General features: G+C 42.2%; 1 protein-coding gene across 1 annotated transcript in view; it reads right to left on the bottom strand.

Moving 5' to 3' along the window:
• The window catches only part of Dnah11 (dynein axonemal heavy chain 11), a 291,537-nt gene that overhangs the window by 116,121 nt on the left and 157,680 nt on the right, over window positions 1-17,736 (bottom strand). The window contains exons 47-54 of the mRNA XM_028773185.1: window positions 16,756-16,921; window positions 15,776-15,878; window positions 13,292-13,531; window positions 10,757-10,918; window positions 10,355-10,548; window positions 7,201-7,363; window positions 5,616-5,739; window positions 4,824-4,966 (exon numbers count right to left, since the gene is read on the bottom strand). Of these exons, the coding sequence (XP_028629018.1) occupies window positions 4,824-4,966; window positions 5,616-5,739; window positions 7,201-7,363; window positions 10,355-10,548; window positions 10,757-10,918; window positions 13,292-13,531; window positions 15,776-15,878; window positions 16,756-16,921 (1,295 nt within the window). The remainder of the gene's footprint in view (window positions 1-4,823; window positions 4,967-5,615; window positions 5,740-7,200; window positions 7,364-10,354; window positions 10,549-10,756; window positions 10,919-13,291; window positions 13,532-15,775; window positions 15,879-16,755; window positions 16,922-17,736) is intronic.

Here is a 17,736-nt window from a genome sequence, read left to right as displayed (position 1 = left end):
TTTCTTATATTATCAGAAATGGATCTTTCTACATATACCTAGACAGTCAGATCATGAAATGGACAGATATCTAAATCTGGACACAGAATAGAAGTTGGTAAATAGCCAAGTGCTGCCCATATCACAGGGCCAGGAAAGGAAACAAAATAAAGTTTCTTGGGTTAATCCAAGCCCACAGGAGGAGAGATTAAATTTATGTTTTCCTAGTATAAGATGTGGACCCTGTAGGGAGTTTCATACTACATAGGCTTGGGCCGCTAGCTCCTCTGCAGCAATCCAAGGACATGCATTTGATCACTGGTAATGGGGAATAGCCTGTGGACTCAGAAGACGACCTCTATGTGCCAATAGATTCTCTCAGCCTGCATTTCCAACAAACCAATGCTTAGTGTTTAGCATGAGTGATGGGTGGTACCAGCAACCCCTGTGGCACAGTTAGCTCCTGTCTAGTCAGGAGCACAGGCAAAGAAGATACCAACTCATCAGAAATCCAATCTGTTGCCTGAACTGATAAACTGCACAGTCTGTGAAAATATCAGGGTAATGTGGGCGGCTTTTTAAGATAACAGAGACGAAGGGCATATGTAGAGATTGTGAAGACTGAAGCTGTCACTTAATTGGAAAGCTGTCAGCTGGTCCATTTTTGCATGCCGGTTCTCCTTTGGGTGAAGAGGTCAGCAGATTGAGGAAGTCACAAGCAAGTTTCTATCTCAGCAAGCCTTGCTTGTGTGTGGAATGAAAGAAATGCATAAAGACTAGTGGTTGTAAAAAGATATGAAAATCCAGAACAGCAGGGTGTCAATCTTAACTCTAGGAATACTAATAAGCCCAAGGAAAAACTATGTAATTATCTCAATAGACACTGACAAGGAATTCAAGAGAGACTTCCATGACAAAATGGATGTGTGAAATCAAAAGCCAATAGGAGATGTTACTGTGAAGCATCAGAGACTTCCTGCTCAAGTCAGGATCCAGAAACAATCACTGTTAACATCACTGTTTGGATTTGTCTTCTGCAGTCCTTACCAAGGCAGTAGGGATAAGTCACACAGTCAAAACACATTTGTCCCTGAAGGCTATATGACATCACTCAACTCCTAGAAACTGCTTCAAGAGGGTGTAAGCAGGTGGTGCAGTACTGCAATACAGTACTTGGAAGGCTAAAGCCAAAGAGTTACAAGTTTGAGGCTAGCTCAGGCCAAGTCACGGGTAACACTAGGTTACCAGGTCAACCAGGTCTCAAGTAACAACTAAAAGTTGGTTGTTGTGCATGTAGCAAGGGTGAAGTGGGGGGCGGAGATAGGGAAATCCTAGAAGCCCAGCTTGGCCAACCTAGGCTACCTGGTGATGTTTTAGTGTGCTGAGAGACCCTGTCTCAAATTAAAGATGGAAGGCACTGGATGAATGAAAGTGGTGTTGTTCAGATCTCTAACTCTCACATATACATCTACAGTGTACACCTGTGTACACATGTACCTGCACGTGCATGCACCCACATGAATGCACTCACACATATCCATGAAGACCAGCAACCAAATTGGTAAAACAGTAGATAAGATAGCTAGTCACACCGGGTGGTGGTGGCGCACGCCTTTAATCCCAGCACTTGGGAGGCAGAGGCAGGGGGATTTCTGAGTTTGAGAGTTCAAGGCTAGCCTGGTCTACAGAGTGAGTTCCAGGACAGCCAGGGCTACACAGAGAAACCCTGTCTTGAAAACCCTAAAAAAAAAAAAAAAAGATAGCTAGTCACAAAATTAAAAGATAATATTTTTCCATATTAATAATAAGAGACAGTTTATTAGAACAGTAGAACACATTGTATCATAAAAATCAAATCTCCCCCTTACAGAAATTAAGTGGTTAGCATGATTTAGTCAGAATTAAGATGGTGACAGAAGGTGACAATATGAATCCAGCACTCGTTCACACGTACAAACACATGAGAACGAGGAAAAGCTTGACCAGAAACAGTAATTAGATACTAGAATATGTAAGAAAGTATTGCTAATTTGCATAGGGCAATGTTGAAGTCAGTGGAGCTGATCAGGGAAAGAGAGTGGAGAATCTGGAGGGATTGTAACTGCATCTATTCCTGATTTAACATAGGTGATGCATGAAACTGTTGGGAAAGGAACATCCGGTGTTAAGATAAAGATATCTATCCTTGGGGGAAAAATAACCTGATGTTTCTCAGCTTGCTCTTCACCACATAGAGTAGGAAATACTTTCTAGAGGTAGCACTCCTTAAAAACTAAACCCTACCTAACTTGTGGTTGTTAACTCTGGGATTCTTCCACTCTCTGATGGCACATGAGCAACATATTTTGTAGAAATCACACCGAGGATCCTGAATTTTAACCTTTCCTTGGCTGGTGGCATGCAGTCTGCTGTCTTCCAATGATGGCCAGTGGTCTCGTCTTGAGGGTCCAGTGCATTGTGGGGGCTAAGCTATGATATCCTACAGGGGAATGCATTTTCAACTTATAATACTTGACCTATGGTTGACTTACTGGGACAGCACCCTGTGGTAAGCTGAGGCACGCTTGTGTTCCCAAATTCATTTTCAATGTTATGTCATTAAAAAAATGTGTGAAGGTCAAACACTCCCTCTCCTGAGCCCACAGTAGCTGTGATACACTTATGGTCACTAGGATAACAGCTCAGGGTATTTTGAAAGGGGTGAGTTCTAGTTTCCTGAAACAGGTAATCAGCTCTTTTTCTTCTCCCTGCTCTCCCTGATTAGAATGTGGACGTACTCTGTGGCTCTGTGATGAGGAGGAAGGACATATCCAGATTATGCTAAGACTGATGAAAGCATAGGTCTCTAAGGCTCAGGCTAGGCTGACAGGTGGGAGAGGTCCTGAGGTACTCTTAGCTGGATTAGCTGGATTTTCTTCTCTGTAGCCACAGTGAGTTACAATTGCCTCTAGGCCAGAGCTTCTCAAACTTCCTAATGTTGTGACCTCTTAATACAGTTCCTCATGCTGTGGTGACCCCCAGCCATAAAACTATGTTCATTGCTACGTCATAACTATAACTTTGCTACTGTTATTAATCATAATTTGAATATATCATATGCAGGATATCTGATTTGATATGTGCCCTGTGAAAGGGTCATTCATCCCCAAAGGGGTCACAGCCCACAGGTTGAGAACAACTGCTCTAAGGAAGATAACTTTGGAAGATCAGGCAGGGTAGCACATGCTTGTAACCCTAGCATTGGGTAGATAGAGGCAGGAGGATTGCTAGGTCCCAACTTGGCCTGGGCTTCATTATTAGTTCTAGTCTAGAAAAAAAGCATAAAAGGTAATCAAAGAAGAAAGAAGGAAGAGGAGGAAGGGAGGAGGAAGAAAGAAGGAAAAGGAGGGAGAAGGAGGAAGAAAAGGAAGAAGAAGAGGAAGGAGAGGAGGAGGAAGAGGAGGACTTTTCTAAGTTGACAAGAAACTCCCAAGGCTGTCACTACCCTGTCTAAAGGTTTGACAGAAGAGCAAGTTTCCTTAGTGGGCTGTGATTTGGATGTTCATTTTAATGTTACTGAGTAATTCTGGGCTGAGTTTAGAAGGTTCACATCCAGTTGCCTCAGAGGCTTCTCCCTAACTGAACATTACTGGCTGGTGTCACTGTTGCTGTCTATCCAGCCCTCTCCAGTGTCCCATGCTCAGCCTTCCACTGATTGACAGGTACAGAGATACTAGAAAAAGCAGCAAAGCAATACCTTTGCAAGGATTCTAACTTTGCACTGGGAAGAACAAATCACTACAACGGTGTTAGGTGGTCAGCATCTGCAAGTCTGGAGTGTCTGTTTTCTTGTAATACTTGACCTTCACTGATGCTGCTGATTAGTTGCATTAACTCTCTATGAAGCCCCAAAGTCAAGTGTAGCTTAAATGGAAAAGCTTTAAGAATATTTGAACAACGTCCCTAAATCACATTCCACAAAGGACACACTGGTACCAGTATCTGACTATTGCTCACTTGGTGATGTAAGCACCTCACTTCACCTCAGTGCACATCTCTAGCGTCAATGACCACATTCTCCCTACAAGAACTCTATGTTTTGGCTTTTTAGAGCTATCTCAGCTTTTCCCAAACAGGTTCTTCTTAGTACCTTTCATGCTTTTACCTTTCACCTTTCATGCTTCCTCTCTCAAGGGGTCTGAGAAAGGACTCAGCGGTTAAGAGCGTTTGCTGCTCTTACAGAGAACCTAGATTCAGTATCTAGCACAAACATGGCAGCTCACAACCGTCTATATCTCTAGTTCCAGGGAATATGACATCCCTTTTGACCTCCATGGGTACCAGGCACATGTGTGGTGTACATGTATATATTCAGGCAAAACATCCATACTCGTGACACAGAATAAATAAATCTAAATAAAACCAACAATATTGTTTCCTCTCCACAAATGCTCCTGCTTTGAGTTCCTACCCATGCCTGACAATGGAATACCATTCCTCCAGGATAAACCTATTCCCATTAAGGAGGAGGCTGCCCTCTCCTGCCTTCCCATTGGCCTATTGACCCTTGTCCTACAGGAAAGTTCTTGGCGACATGCCTTACATCCTACAACAATGTCAGGTCCTCTAAGACAGAGGAACATGGCTTTGATATAACAATGAACATATTGCCCAGCCCAGGGCTTCCCAGGAGCTCAACACCACAGCTGATCTCAGAGGCATTACGGACACAGCCTAGATAAATGCACCAGTCCTTTCAAAGAAGTCACTGAAGCTCAAATCATAACATGAGTCCTGACAGAGATGCACATTCAAGTGTCAACAACAATACAAAGCAATACAAAGGAAAAGTGAACATTTCTTACTTTGAGCTGTTGTCGGACTCTGGCCAAAAAGAATTCCCAACAGTTTTCCCTGGAGTCCACTATGCCGAGGCCTCGAACTTCATTACGAATCCCAGAAATGATCTTGTCCATATCTTCATCACTGAACAGATCTGGGATATCTCCTATCCCCAAAGAATGGGCAAAATAATGTAACAATCTTGCAATTTACATTCTACAGTGGATGTTTCCTAATGTTTGAAAGGCTTTCTAAGATGAAGCAAGCTCCATTTAAATAAAGACAAAGTTTGAAGTTAGGAATGCCATTTTTTTTTTTGTCTTTTGTATTGATAAGAGACAGAACTCACTGAGGGCAAGTAGTTACCTGCATACTCACTAGACTTGCATATCCTGTAGACCCAGATCCATCAGACCCTCACACCCAGGAGACCCACAAGCCTCTGAGAATTGCACACCCCTGGATGGGCACATCATCTAGACACATACTGAATTGAGCCCTTACACTTACTAACCCACACAGCCCCTAGACCTCCACCCCACCCCAGACCTGTGCACCCTCTAGATCCTCATGTCCTCCAGACCTGCACAAGGTGGAATAACATTTGCTTCAGTCTGTGCCTCTGGGAGGCAGTCCTCATCCATAAGCTGACTAAGAAAGCAATACAGTTCCAATTAGTTAGGTTTATAGCTTTCTCCCCAAAGACTGCCCTAGCAAACATCTCAAAGACAAATTATCTCTCTTTAAAGTTCATTGAAACTACAGATAATTTGTCACTGGGAAAGATCTTTCAAGAAATGTGTCCATTTAATCACCCGATGCCAGCAAGTCATTAATCAGCACGAGGAAGCTCTCATCTAGAACGTGGGCATCTGTCAGCAGGAACACGGTGGGCATGTTCTTGGCTCCAGTTCTGATGTACAAATTGGCCAGATCTACCTGTAAGGAGAGGACGGCATTGCTCATGTTTTGTTAGAATGCTGATGTGATGTTGGAGGGTGTGGCTGGGTGCTGGGGGGCTCTGAGTGAAGAGGATTCAGGGCAGTGGCTGTGCCTCCCCTCCCAGTGACCATCACTGCACCTCCAACTCTGGCATTCACTAGTGAGCATCATGTGACTTGGGGGAACCCAGGGATGAGCCGTGTCTTCCTTCTAACAGAGCAGATGGGAGTTCAGTGCTACCTCTGTCAAGTTGCACAGTGGCAGTCCTCTGCTCACCCCAACAGTTGCCTCTTCACTGAAAGTAGTTTTGCTTTATTATTTGGCGAGCAATATTAAAAGCATATTTTTTTTAAAGTATAAAATAGTCTTTGCCACAAACTCTAGACATTGCTTTGTAACTACTACCACGGATTGAAAAGCAAACACTTAAGGACACAGGATAGTTTTCTAAAAATGCTGTTTCAGTTGCTCTCATCCAAAGGAGAAGAAAACCTACCTGAAGTTCCAAAGGAAGTATTTTTTTCTTTCTGCCTCTTGTTGTATAAAGACATGAATAGCATTGAACACTGAGTCCATTTAAGGCAGAAATAAAAGCATGTTTGTATATTTAAGACAATATTCTTTTTCAGCCAGACTTATGTTATTGAACCTATATTGAAATTATAGAAATGTGTTGTGTATTTGACCATAAAGATGAAAGCATCAAAGACATCGGCAGAGATTCCCTCTTCCTGTAGGGTTGGGGGTTCCTGTCCATATCTCAGAGCTGTCATGGATTCACTCTCAGTTTATGCTCTGTCTGCCAGACAAATGGGCCAGAAATACATTCAGCCCTCCATAGCTGATAGGTGTCTGTGCGTGGCTTAGAATAGACCACACCAGACCAAACAGTTCCAAGTGGGGTTTATTCAAGAGATAGAGCAAAGATGGGGGGGGGAGGGGAGAGAAGTAGAGGAAGAAGATAGAAGAAGAGAAGGAAGAAGATGGAAGAAGACAACGAGGTCAGGGGGTTCTGCCTGTTTTATATAGGCGATGACATAGCCTCTCCCAGGTAAAGGTGAGACAACCAGGTAGATTCTGGGAATGTATGGTGGTTGTCTTGGCAATGATGTGGGGGTTGCCTAGATGTGATGTCACTGGGTTTGGAGCCTGATATCAACAATAGCCACAGAGCCAGCCAACAGCAAAGAAACAAACAGAACAAAAATCTGAGGGCACTTTGTGTATGCATTCATCACCTACAGTCTTTCTTCTCCTGTGGTTTCTCCCTTAGCACTGTAGCACAGCAACTACATTAGGTTATATGTAAGCAACCTAGAGGTGATTCAAAGCACACAGGGCCATTTTCAGGTTACCAAAGGAAGGTGGCCATCCACAGATTGAATTGCATCAGGATCTAGGCCCCTAGTTCTCTATGGATAACAATGGATGACTGCTCTGCCTTCCAATGTTCCTCACCCGAAGCTCTTGGATCCCATAGCCCTCTGTCAGAGTGATCTGAAAGACCTCCAAGCTGCAGATATAAGCTGCCAGCCTAGACAGGTTCTGCTTGCCACTGCCTCCGACTCCAACCAAGAGGGCATGGCCTTGAGGGGTCCGAAGAATTCGGCTGATTCGACACCTGGAGAAAGAAAGGAGCAGACCCCCGCAGAGTCATGACATAAAACGTCCTTGGTGGTAGTTGCTTTATATTTTAGCTAAATGTGCAGATTTATGATGAGACGCCAATTTTATTGTAACCATTCAATCTCTGTTCCTATGTTTCCTCATCAAACAAAGACAGCATCTAGTTTCTAAGTATTTTCTAAAACATTTTTCCTGGGAGTTATATTTTGAATTCTTGCTGAATTAATACTACTTGAAAAATATATACAAGGCCTATATGCAAGCTCCATTAAATTGTTTTTGGTTTTGCTTAGCAAGAAAAATCCCATTCTCTGTCACCCTTCCCCCATAGAAAGACCTCAAGGGAAGATATCTGTTTGCACGAGAGCTCTGCTGTAGAACCACTTAGCAAAAAAATAGATTGGCTCAGATTAATGGACACCTCCATGTGCTTCATTCAAAGAGATTAAAGACTTGCTTATTTAAAACATATTTATTTTATGTGAGTGCTTCTCATCTGCATCTGTGTATGTATACCAAGTATATTTCTGGTCCCTAAGGAGGTCAGAAGAAGCATTGGATCCCCTGGAACTATAGTTACAAGTGGTTGTGATCCATTATGTCAGTACTGGGAATTGAACCTGGGTCCTTTGCAAGAGTAGAAAGTATTCTTAACTACTGAGCCTCCTCTCTAACTTTTGCACTTGTTTCTGATGAGCTGTGACCTCCCCAGCAGCCTTGAGCAGTCTGAACAGACCTTGTCTGCCACACAGGACCTTAACACCTAGGTGAAGTCAGCTGCTTTGTTTACACTTGCAACTTCCAGCATTCTTGCTTTGAAGAAGAGACTGCCAGTGGAGCCTGCATTGCAGCTGGAACAAAGGGTGGGTTTGGGTGGGGCTTTCCCTATATATTATAAGAGCTGAACATTAAACTTTGAGCATTGATCAGAAAACTTTGTCTTGGCTTCATGCTTCTCTCGCTTCTCCGTCCTTTTTCATTTCCAACCCCGTTTTCAAGTGGACCTAGATCGTCTGTGGTTGCGAGTAGCTACACTGAGCCTCCTCTCTAACCTTTGCACATGTTTCTTGATACAACTCTTGCTTCCCTTCCATTTAAGGCAGCCCCATGCATAGGCCAAAGCATTTGCCACGGTTATTTCAAAGTCAAGTTTCTTATAAGACCTTACAGTGCTCATCCTCTTTAGCCAAGACAGTCTGAGTGTTTATACTACTGATGTCATTGCTACACTGTTTAAAGTATGAATGTGTTGGTTTTCATTGGTTTAGCTGTTAGAAGAAATGGCTTATATGTGTGTTAAACAAATTTTTAAAAATCCACAGAATGAAAAGTATGTAGAAGTCCAACTGCAAAAACTGGACATACTATGTTTGCCCTTCTGAAACAAACTTAAATCCCACCCCTGAAAGACCCACATTGTTCTTCCTTTTGGAAAATGATGTTGGAGTCCCTTATACCATGATTGATATGTACCGTCACTTCAAGTCTGAAAGACCCTTGATACTCGCCAAGCTTGCAGCAATAACGGTGGGTGGGGGTGATGGTGGGGAGCCCCCTCACATTTTCCTTCAGTCCCAAGGCTAAACATATTATAATAACTTCTCTGAAACTCGAATTTCCTGTAGTTCACTCCATCTGAATTCTCTTCATTTCATAAATATGTTTTTTTTCATTTTAATGACTTAACTTTTTAAGTTTGTAACTCTTGTCCATTGCCACTTAATAGAAAGGCATGGGGGGATGCTGGTAGCTAGACAGAGAGAACTGTATTAGCTTTAAAGACACTATCGACTTCCCACCTTGTAGCAACAGAAACTGCTTAGACCAGCAGCCCATCCAAAGCTTGTCCCCAAAGCTTGTTCCTCATCTCTGTTTTGAGAAAATGTTCTGTGTACATAAGGCCTGTCCAGCCTCTCTGGCCTCATATGTTGCTTGCCTTGAAACCTATGCTACATTTACTGCCTCTCCCTTCATCTTTAACTCTGTTACTTGGGCATTCATGATTCAGAATTACAATGGCCCTCTGCGATGTGCTTCTTCCAGATCTTTCTATAATATGGTACACATGTAGATCTCAGACTAATGCCACTGCCTCCCTCAGATACCCAGTCTCTCTTTTAAAATCCAATAGAGATTGAGCCTCATACTGAAATCTGAATTGCTCTAAAGACCTAAACATCTTATGGGGGTAGGAGACAGACTACAGTAAAATCTCAGCTACAATAAAAGTACCCAGGTGCCATGTGCAGAAATTTTAATATCAAAAGTAAACAAAATTGTGGGTCGGTTCGGGAAATCTCATCCCAAGTACATGCGAACTTCAAAGCCTGAAGAAAATATCAGAAACTCTACACCTTTCTACTCTCAGGGCCTTCGGTTGAGGCTCTCTAAAACTACATCTTCTTCTTCTGTCTACCTTTTGTACTCCTGGGAGTACAAAACTACTCCACAACTACTCTTAAGATATTAAGAGTAGTTGCTCATTTGCTTATTTGCTCATGTTCTGGAAAATGTTCATTTGGAGGACTCTGCCCTCAAGCTTCTTGGAAGAAGGGATTGGATGGAGGTACCCTGACCAGGATGGGAGCCTTGATGCTCAACCTCTACCCCAAAGCAGGCAACATCCTCTAATTCTTCTAAGCAGATATACATACCCTTTTGTTTTCAATAACTGCTGTAAGACATCAAAAGGACTGGCCATGTTACTACCTGGAATGCAGTAGGCACTCAGCATGGCCTACTTAATCCATGATAATCAGGTTAAGTCCTTCTCACAAATCCCACAAGTACTTTCTGTTCCTCTTGCTTTATACCCTTCTCTGACAGGACTACAGTGAAACAAAACATTTTGGTGGCATCTGTGGCCCTTTAGAAAATAGTTTTCCTGTAGTACATGGTTAAGACTGTGACATAATTCACAACAGTGCCTATTTTAATGCCGTAAAAACCGTTGCCGACTGATAGCCACCATGACTGATTCACTCACACGTGTTGCATGGCATCTTCAAAGAGCACCAGGTGCATTGCAGAGTGGAGTTCATTGTAGTTGTCTACCATCTCTGTAAGAATTGCCTTTAGCCCTTCCCAGTCCTTCACTGGCATGTAACGGGGGTCTTCCCCGCCACTGGCAAAGTGACAATAGACAAGGGGCTGCTGCAGCAGGATGTTAGCATCTGCACCCTGCAGAAGGAAGCACAGACCCTGGTATGAGATCCGCACGTGAGAAGGTAGGACAATCCCCCTTAATCTGGACCCAGTATGGCTGTGCATCTCAGACGCTGCAGAAAGGATAGTATGTTTCCCCATCTGCAGCTCACATACTCTCTAGCACAAGCCTCATACCAGCTGGAGCCTAGTGAACAGAGACCGCTCGTGCTTACTCACTTACTTTAAAGTACTTATGGGCAGTTTCCAGCATTTTCCTCTGAAATAAGTCAAAATCGTTTGTGTCTACCAGTCTGTCTCCATAAACACGTGACGTTTCATGAAGCCACAGGCGTGCTAAGTCTTCTGGGCATTTTAAACACTCAGGAGAGGCAAACAAAATCCCCTGTATGAGAGGAATGGGGAACACAGCTTTAATTCAGAGGACAGTGTCAATCTAAGCAATTTTAGTATTTGTTTAACTCTATACTGGGTTTAGCAATTGGAAAGAAACAAACAGGATCAGATATGTGTATACATTGTATACATGTGCAAATAAAACTCATTTCAGATAAGCAGGAGCATAAGAATTTAGTATTGTACTCATTTTTAAAAAGGCCAGAAGATGATATCAGGTTCCCCAGTACTAGAGTTATAGATGGTTGTAACCCAGATGTGGTTACTGGGAACTAAGCCTGGGTCCTCTAGAGGAACAGCCAGTGATCTCAAATGCTGAATCATCTCTCTATCCCTCATCATACATGGCTTTAAAAAAAGATTTATTAATTATTATTTATATGCATGGCTATTTTGCTTATATGGATGTGTACTATGTATGAACAAAACTCTCAAGAGTTCAGAAGGAGGAGCTCGATTCCTGAGATTTGCAGTTATAGATAGTTGTGTTGTTGGTGCTAGGAACTGAACCTGGGACCCCTCCAAGAGCCACAAGTGCTCTTAACTCCTGAGCCATCTCTTCAGCTCCCTCATCATAGCCACATGAAAGACTGTAACTAAAACTATTTCAAGTCAGTGGGAGCTAATTGACATATCTCTGCATATGTATTTCAGTCTCTAATGGATTTTATGAAACCAAAGTACAATGAGAATGAAAATAAAAAGATGCAAAGTTTCCTTGTTTTTAATCCTTTGATACGAGACAGTTTCACCCATTTACTTCACAAACAACAAAACAAAACACCCAAAGCTGAAACATAGATCATCCTGGAAGGTAGACCCAGGACTAACATGGATTCACTGTGTCCCCTATGCCCACCAACATTGCCCTTCAGCATCTGGGGTGCAGGTGACCCAAGAACAGCGAGCTTGCCCTCCCATGAGAAGAATAGGATGCTGTGGAGAATTAACCTGTGAGAGGCTGACAATGTTTGAAGGTATCAGATGTAGTTAGCAGCCTGGATCTGAAGGCTAAGCAGGCAGGATCACATCTAGGTCACCTTTTCTGCTAAGGGCAAGACTTGCTTTAGACAAGACCTTGCTAAGCAGAGCCTTTCTGGCAGGTGCTAGAAATGCAGACCTGAAAGAAAATGGCCTGCATTATCACAAGCTATTGCCTCCTGTTGTGGTAGAGCTCTGAGGCTGTTCTGGAGTGGTTCTGAAGAGAGCTGGAGAAGTCTTGGAAGTTTTCTCATTTTCTCCTGCACAACGGAATTTTGAGTCTTAGACAACTCCCCAGATACTTCACTGTGGATAGCAGAGTATACCATATATGTTTTAGGAATTCCAGACCTTCAATTCTCTGTTTAGAATTTCCTTTATATAATCAATAATAAACATTGTCCCTTTTACTACAGGCTAAAGTTCTCAACAGCCCCTCACCCCATTTTAGGTCACTAAGGCATGCCTTTGAGAGGAATAATGGAACCCTGGTCTCTGTGTGTGTCCCTAACACACTATGCAATCAAGATAATTTTCAGTATTAATCCAAATAATCTATAATTTAAAATTTCATACTTTGATATAAATGATAACATTGATGTTTTATGCAAAAACATGACCAATTTCTCTTATTTGGCACTTAACAAGCCATTAATTTACAAAGTTTGAATTTCAACTTTACTGCTATTGTTAATTCACTATCTACCACGGTCTGTATGTCTCCCTAAATTTATGTTTTGAAGCAGTTGGGGCCAGTGAGACAGACAGATCAATGGGTGAACCTGATGACCTCAGTTTAATCCCCAGAACTCTTGTAAAGGGTAGAGGAGAGAGCGAGCTCCTTGAAATTGTCATCTGACCTCCACAAGCATATATGGGACATACCTTCCTGCCACACACTAAATGAAAAAATACTTAATTGCCAATGTAGATGTATGAAGAGGTGGGCCCTTTTCTAAGAGAAGTGACCTGATATGAGTAGTGCTAAGTGTGTGCCCTTTTATCCTGTCTGCCATGGAGAGAGACAATGTTCCAGGCACCATCAGAACAGGCCCTTAGTCGATGCTGAACTTGCTACTACCTCAGCTGTAGACTTCTCAGCAACACTGAACTATGAACAATAAATTCGCATTGCTTTTGAATTACCAAGTCTCAGGTACCTTGCTGTATGACCACAGATATATAGTGCAACCTGAAGAGACCCACCATCTCACCGACGAGAAAGACAGAACAGCTTGTCATGCCACCTCACAGAGAGGTTTATGGGTAAAAGAGAAAGGCACACGATGCAACACAGCATAGTTCAAAACTGAAATCATTCTATAAACGAATGCCAGAAGTTATTCTGATGCTCAAGAAGCTGTCTTGCCAGTTGAGATACCTGGAAGATGCTTGATAAGTCTCTTAGATTAAAATTGTAATGGAATTTAATAGCTGTGGGCACAAAGCTCTCTGCCATCGTCTGATGGAATGCGATTGTTGCCTGGATCAAAGAGGGGCCAGTCCTGAGAACAGATGGGCAGAATGCTTGCTGCTGCAGATAAAAGCTGAAGATCTGACCATAGATGGTGGTCAGCGCATCCAAAGATGGAAAGTTGAATGCAAACACGGTGAAATGTCTCTGAAAAACAATGAGTATAAAATAGAGATGACGGTCAAAGCAGAACGTGCAAATAAAGTAAACAAACTAAACTGTTGGTTTTATTCTGTTCTTTACTTAGGATCACTGCCATGTAATTTATTACTGTCATCTTCCCCAACTCTGGGGTTGGCCATGTGACCTGTTTGACCCCACAGAGACAATGCTAGTCACTGAAAAGGCTTGGTCTTTATCTTTGCTCCCTTAAGCCTCTGACTTTCCCTGAGCTTTTAAAGTTTGTAAAGGATGAAAGATCCAGAAGACAGAGGCATATTGTCATTGTCACCACTCTGGCCTCTGCCACACAAGATCAGCTGAGAGTCATACTGCTGACATTAAAAGTGACCTAGACAAAGCCAGTAGAGACAGCTAGCTTACCTCAGGACTCGGCTAAGTGAGAGAGCGCCTTCTGTGTAGTTATTGCGATGGCTTGGGCAACTAAAAGAAGCCAATCTAAAAAGTGATTCTCACTACAGACTATTTTGGAGAATAAAAATTGTTGAGATAATAAAATGATTAGTGCTTAAGAATTAAATGTTGGCCAGGCGGTGGTGGTGCATGCCTTTAATCCCAGTACTTGGGAGGCAGAGGCAGGCAGATTTCTGAGTTCGAGGGTAGCCTGGTCTACAGAGTGAGTTCCAGGACAGCCAGGGCTATACAGAGAAACCCTGTCTCAAAAAAAAAATTAAAAAAAAAAAAGAATTAAATGTCCATAATATGGAAGAGATTCTTAAAATTTAACAGCAAAAATGTTTAATCTACAAATGAATAAAAAGATTTTTAATAACATCTTCCTCAAAGAATATGTATAAATATACAAGGAACTCATGAAAAATATTCAAATCTCCAACTACCAGAGAAATGCAAAAAACAAACTATAATGATATTACTTCACTCCCATTAGCATGGTTGCTGTAAGGAAGCAAAGCAGAAAATGTGTGCTGACAAAGATGTGGAGAAACTGGACCCTTGTGCACAGTTGGTGGGGGTGACAGGTGACATGGTGATTGAAAGAACAAAATGACAGGTTCTCAAAAAGCTACAAACCAAATCACTGTCTGATCTTGTAATTCCACTCCTGAAAGCAGATTTCCAAAAGATATCTTTGTGCCTATGTCTTTATTCCCCCTAGCAAAAAGATGGAAGTGACCCAGTGTTCACTAGTGAATAAACAGCCAGGCAAAACCAGCATGTAAGACAAAACAGCTCATCCTCCAGGCTACAAAAGGAAATTCTACAATATGTGACATGTGTGATCTTCAGCACAACACTAAGTAAAGCATTCCAGTTCTTAGACAAACAGTGCAGGTCTCCTCTTATATGAAATACTTAGTGAAGTCAGGATCACAGAGACAGAAAGAAGAGTGGTATATGCCTAGGTAAAGAGGAGGGAAGAGGAGTATCAGAGGAGAGAGAAATGGGGTGTCATTGCTAATGTACAGAGTCTCAGTTTCACATCAGAGTCTCACAGAGACAGATGGTATGGCATAAGAAAGCATCTAGTGCATTCAACTGCACACTTAGAACAGTTAGTTACACTAATAAATTTTATGTAACATGTATTTAACCGTAATAACAAAATGGAAAAAAATGATTTTCAAAAGATAAATGGTTGTGGGGGATGCAGAAGCAAAGGAAGGGTGACCACAGAGCAGATCAGTCTTCAGGCAGAGAAACTATTTAGTGTGATATTTTAATGGTGGACACCTGTCATTACACATTTGTCAACCCTTCAGAACATGTAAGACAAAGAAGAAACCCCAGGGGAAACTCTGTGTTTTAGTTAGTAATTATGTGTCAACCTCATCGCATCAAATGTAACTAATGCAAGAGGTGAGTAAGAGTTCAAATGTAGCAGGTGGTGGGTGGATGAGGGACTAGACAGAAATTCTTCTGACTCATTTTGCTGTAAATGTAAAATTAAAAATTCTATATTGATTGGAAAAGAACACATCTACTTAATTAACTGAAAGTGGGAATCTGACTTCATAAGCACCAAGAAACAAGATGTGGTATTCTGTTGAGAGAGGGGCTCAGTATGAAGCTCAATCTTCCTTGGAATTCATTGTAGCATAGGTTGGCCTTGAACTCCTAACACGGCTGCTTCAGCCTGCACTCCCAACCCCCCAGTGCTGGCATGTCAAGAGTGTGCCAACATACCCAGCATGACCTACAGTTTTGAATATGACATACAAGGGCACTGGAGAGAATGGCATGTAAACCCACCTGCAGCCTCGGGTTGACTGTGAAGCTGCCCACCATGGGATTCATGCAGGCTACATACTGGCAGTTGCGGATTTCCTTGAGCATCATTTTATGTCGATCGTACCTAAGGGACAGAAAACAGAACCTCAAATCCAAAAAAAAAAGAGATGATAAAACATCAAGCCACCAGTTCATGAAGGATTTAATCACAGACACTTTATCATCACAATAATTCTGCAAGCTTGACCTTCTGGGCCACATCTGAGGGACATCAAAACAGTAGTTCAGAAAATGGAAGGTGACTGAATGTGTTGGAGGCCAAAGCTCTAGCACATCAATATAAACTATTAGTGTTCATTGATTTTCATGTGGCCCTTACCATGGGTAGAAACCATGCTGTCCTTACAGTAAAGCTTAGTGGGTAGGCTGGGGACCCCTCACCCTGTGTTTATTTTAATGGATAGTAAAGTGCCCAGATATGACCAAATATTCACAGCCTACAGGGTAAAGCCAACATTTTCTTCAATAACTTAGTGAGACTTAATTTCTACATAGTTGCTAATGTTGCTTTGCTACTTTTCATTCCAGTCTTGCAGATATGAAGAGAAACTGCTCTGTTTGATAGGATGATACAATATATAAAGCAGGGCTGGGAAGATGGCTCAGTCAGTAAGATTCTTGCCACACAAACGTAAAGACCTGAGTTTAGATTTCCAGCATCCAACCAAGTAAGAGCCAGGCACGACACTTTGCACCTGTATTCCTAGCAATTGATACAGGAGGATCTCTGGGCACAGCACATACACACACACACACAGAGAGAGAGAGAGAGAGAAAGAGAGAGAGAGAGAGAGAGAGAGAGAGAGAGAGAGAGAGAGAGAGAGAAATAGAAGATACAGAAAATGTTCCCAGAAGATGAAGCAATCCACACAATTCTGTTTTCAAATGTACCTCTACGGGAAGGATGAGGTTTTGATAGGCAGTAGAACACAGGGGCTTACCAGTGCCCGTAGTCAATGTGCTGCCGAAGCAATGCGTGAGGCTGGACAGTGCCATACAAATCCACTTCAGGCATGTTCAGATCATCAATGAAATAAACCAGTTTTTTATTTCCTCTTGGACCGTAGTTGCGGCCAGCTTTCTTCTCTAGAGGTTTTTCAAGAATTCCTAAAAACATAGAGATAATTTTCTCTACAGATGGCTGATAGGATGTAACATTTCTGCCTTTACTTATTTCCCCCCAGATTCTTCCTCTTTCATGCTGATTTGTTTTTGCCATGGTTGCCTGTTTCACATCAGAGATATGTCTCTGGCTGCAACTGTCTGTAAACTTGGTCCCTGCTCATCTTCCTCCTGTTAACTAGAGGTCACCAACCCAAGGGTTACTTGATGTTTTTCCTGTGTCTGTGACTCTGTGTTACTGATGACTCTGAGTGGAAAGGGTTCTGAGGACTGTGTTTCCCAGATATAGTATCTAATTATGTTGACTCTTCAGAGTGCAAATAACTCAGGGACAAGGAATACAGTGTGTGTGTGTGTGTGTGTGTGGTTATATCATGCTGATGACAATTATTTATTGTTATTCATCATTTGTGAAATAAACAAAAAGAAGTGCACAGTAGATAAACACCTTCGGCAAACAATTATTGCACATTTCCAGATGCTGGATGGTTAATCCCACAGGCACTTGTGCCCCCTTCTAAATACATCTCTACACTATCTCTTAGACATAGACACACAGACAGACAGTCAGACAAACACAAACAAAGAAAGGCAGTCAGACACACATATAGAGACATAGAGACAGAGACAGGCAGATACACAGAGACAGAGGCAGAGAGACAAACAGACACAGACACACACACACAGAGACACATATATAGAGACTGACATAGAGACATACATATATACAGACAGACAGATACACACACAGAAAGAGAGAGAGAGAGAGAGAGAGAGAGAGAGAGAGAGAGAGAGAGAGA

This window comes from Grammomys surdaster, unplaced genomic scaffold, assembly GCF_004785775.1.
Source record: "Grammomys surdaster isolate TR1022 unplaced genomic scaffold, NIH_TR_1.0 223, whole genome shotgun sequence".
NCBI lineage: Eukaryota > Metazoa > Chordata > Mammalia > Rodentia > Muridae > Grammomys > Grammomys surdaster.
The sequence above is the reverse complement of the archived record's forward strand: the minus strand, read 5'-3'. Positions and strand labels throughout refer to the sequence as shown.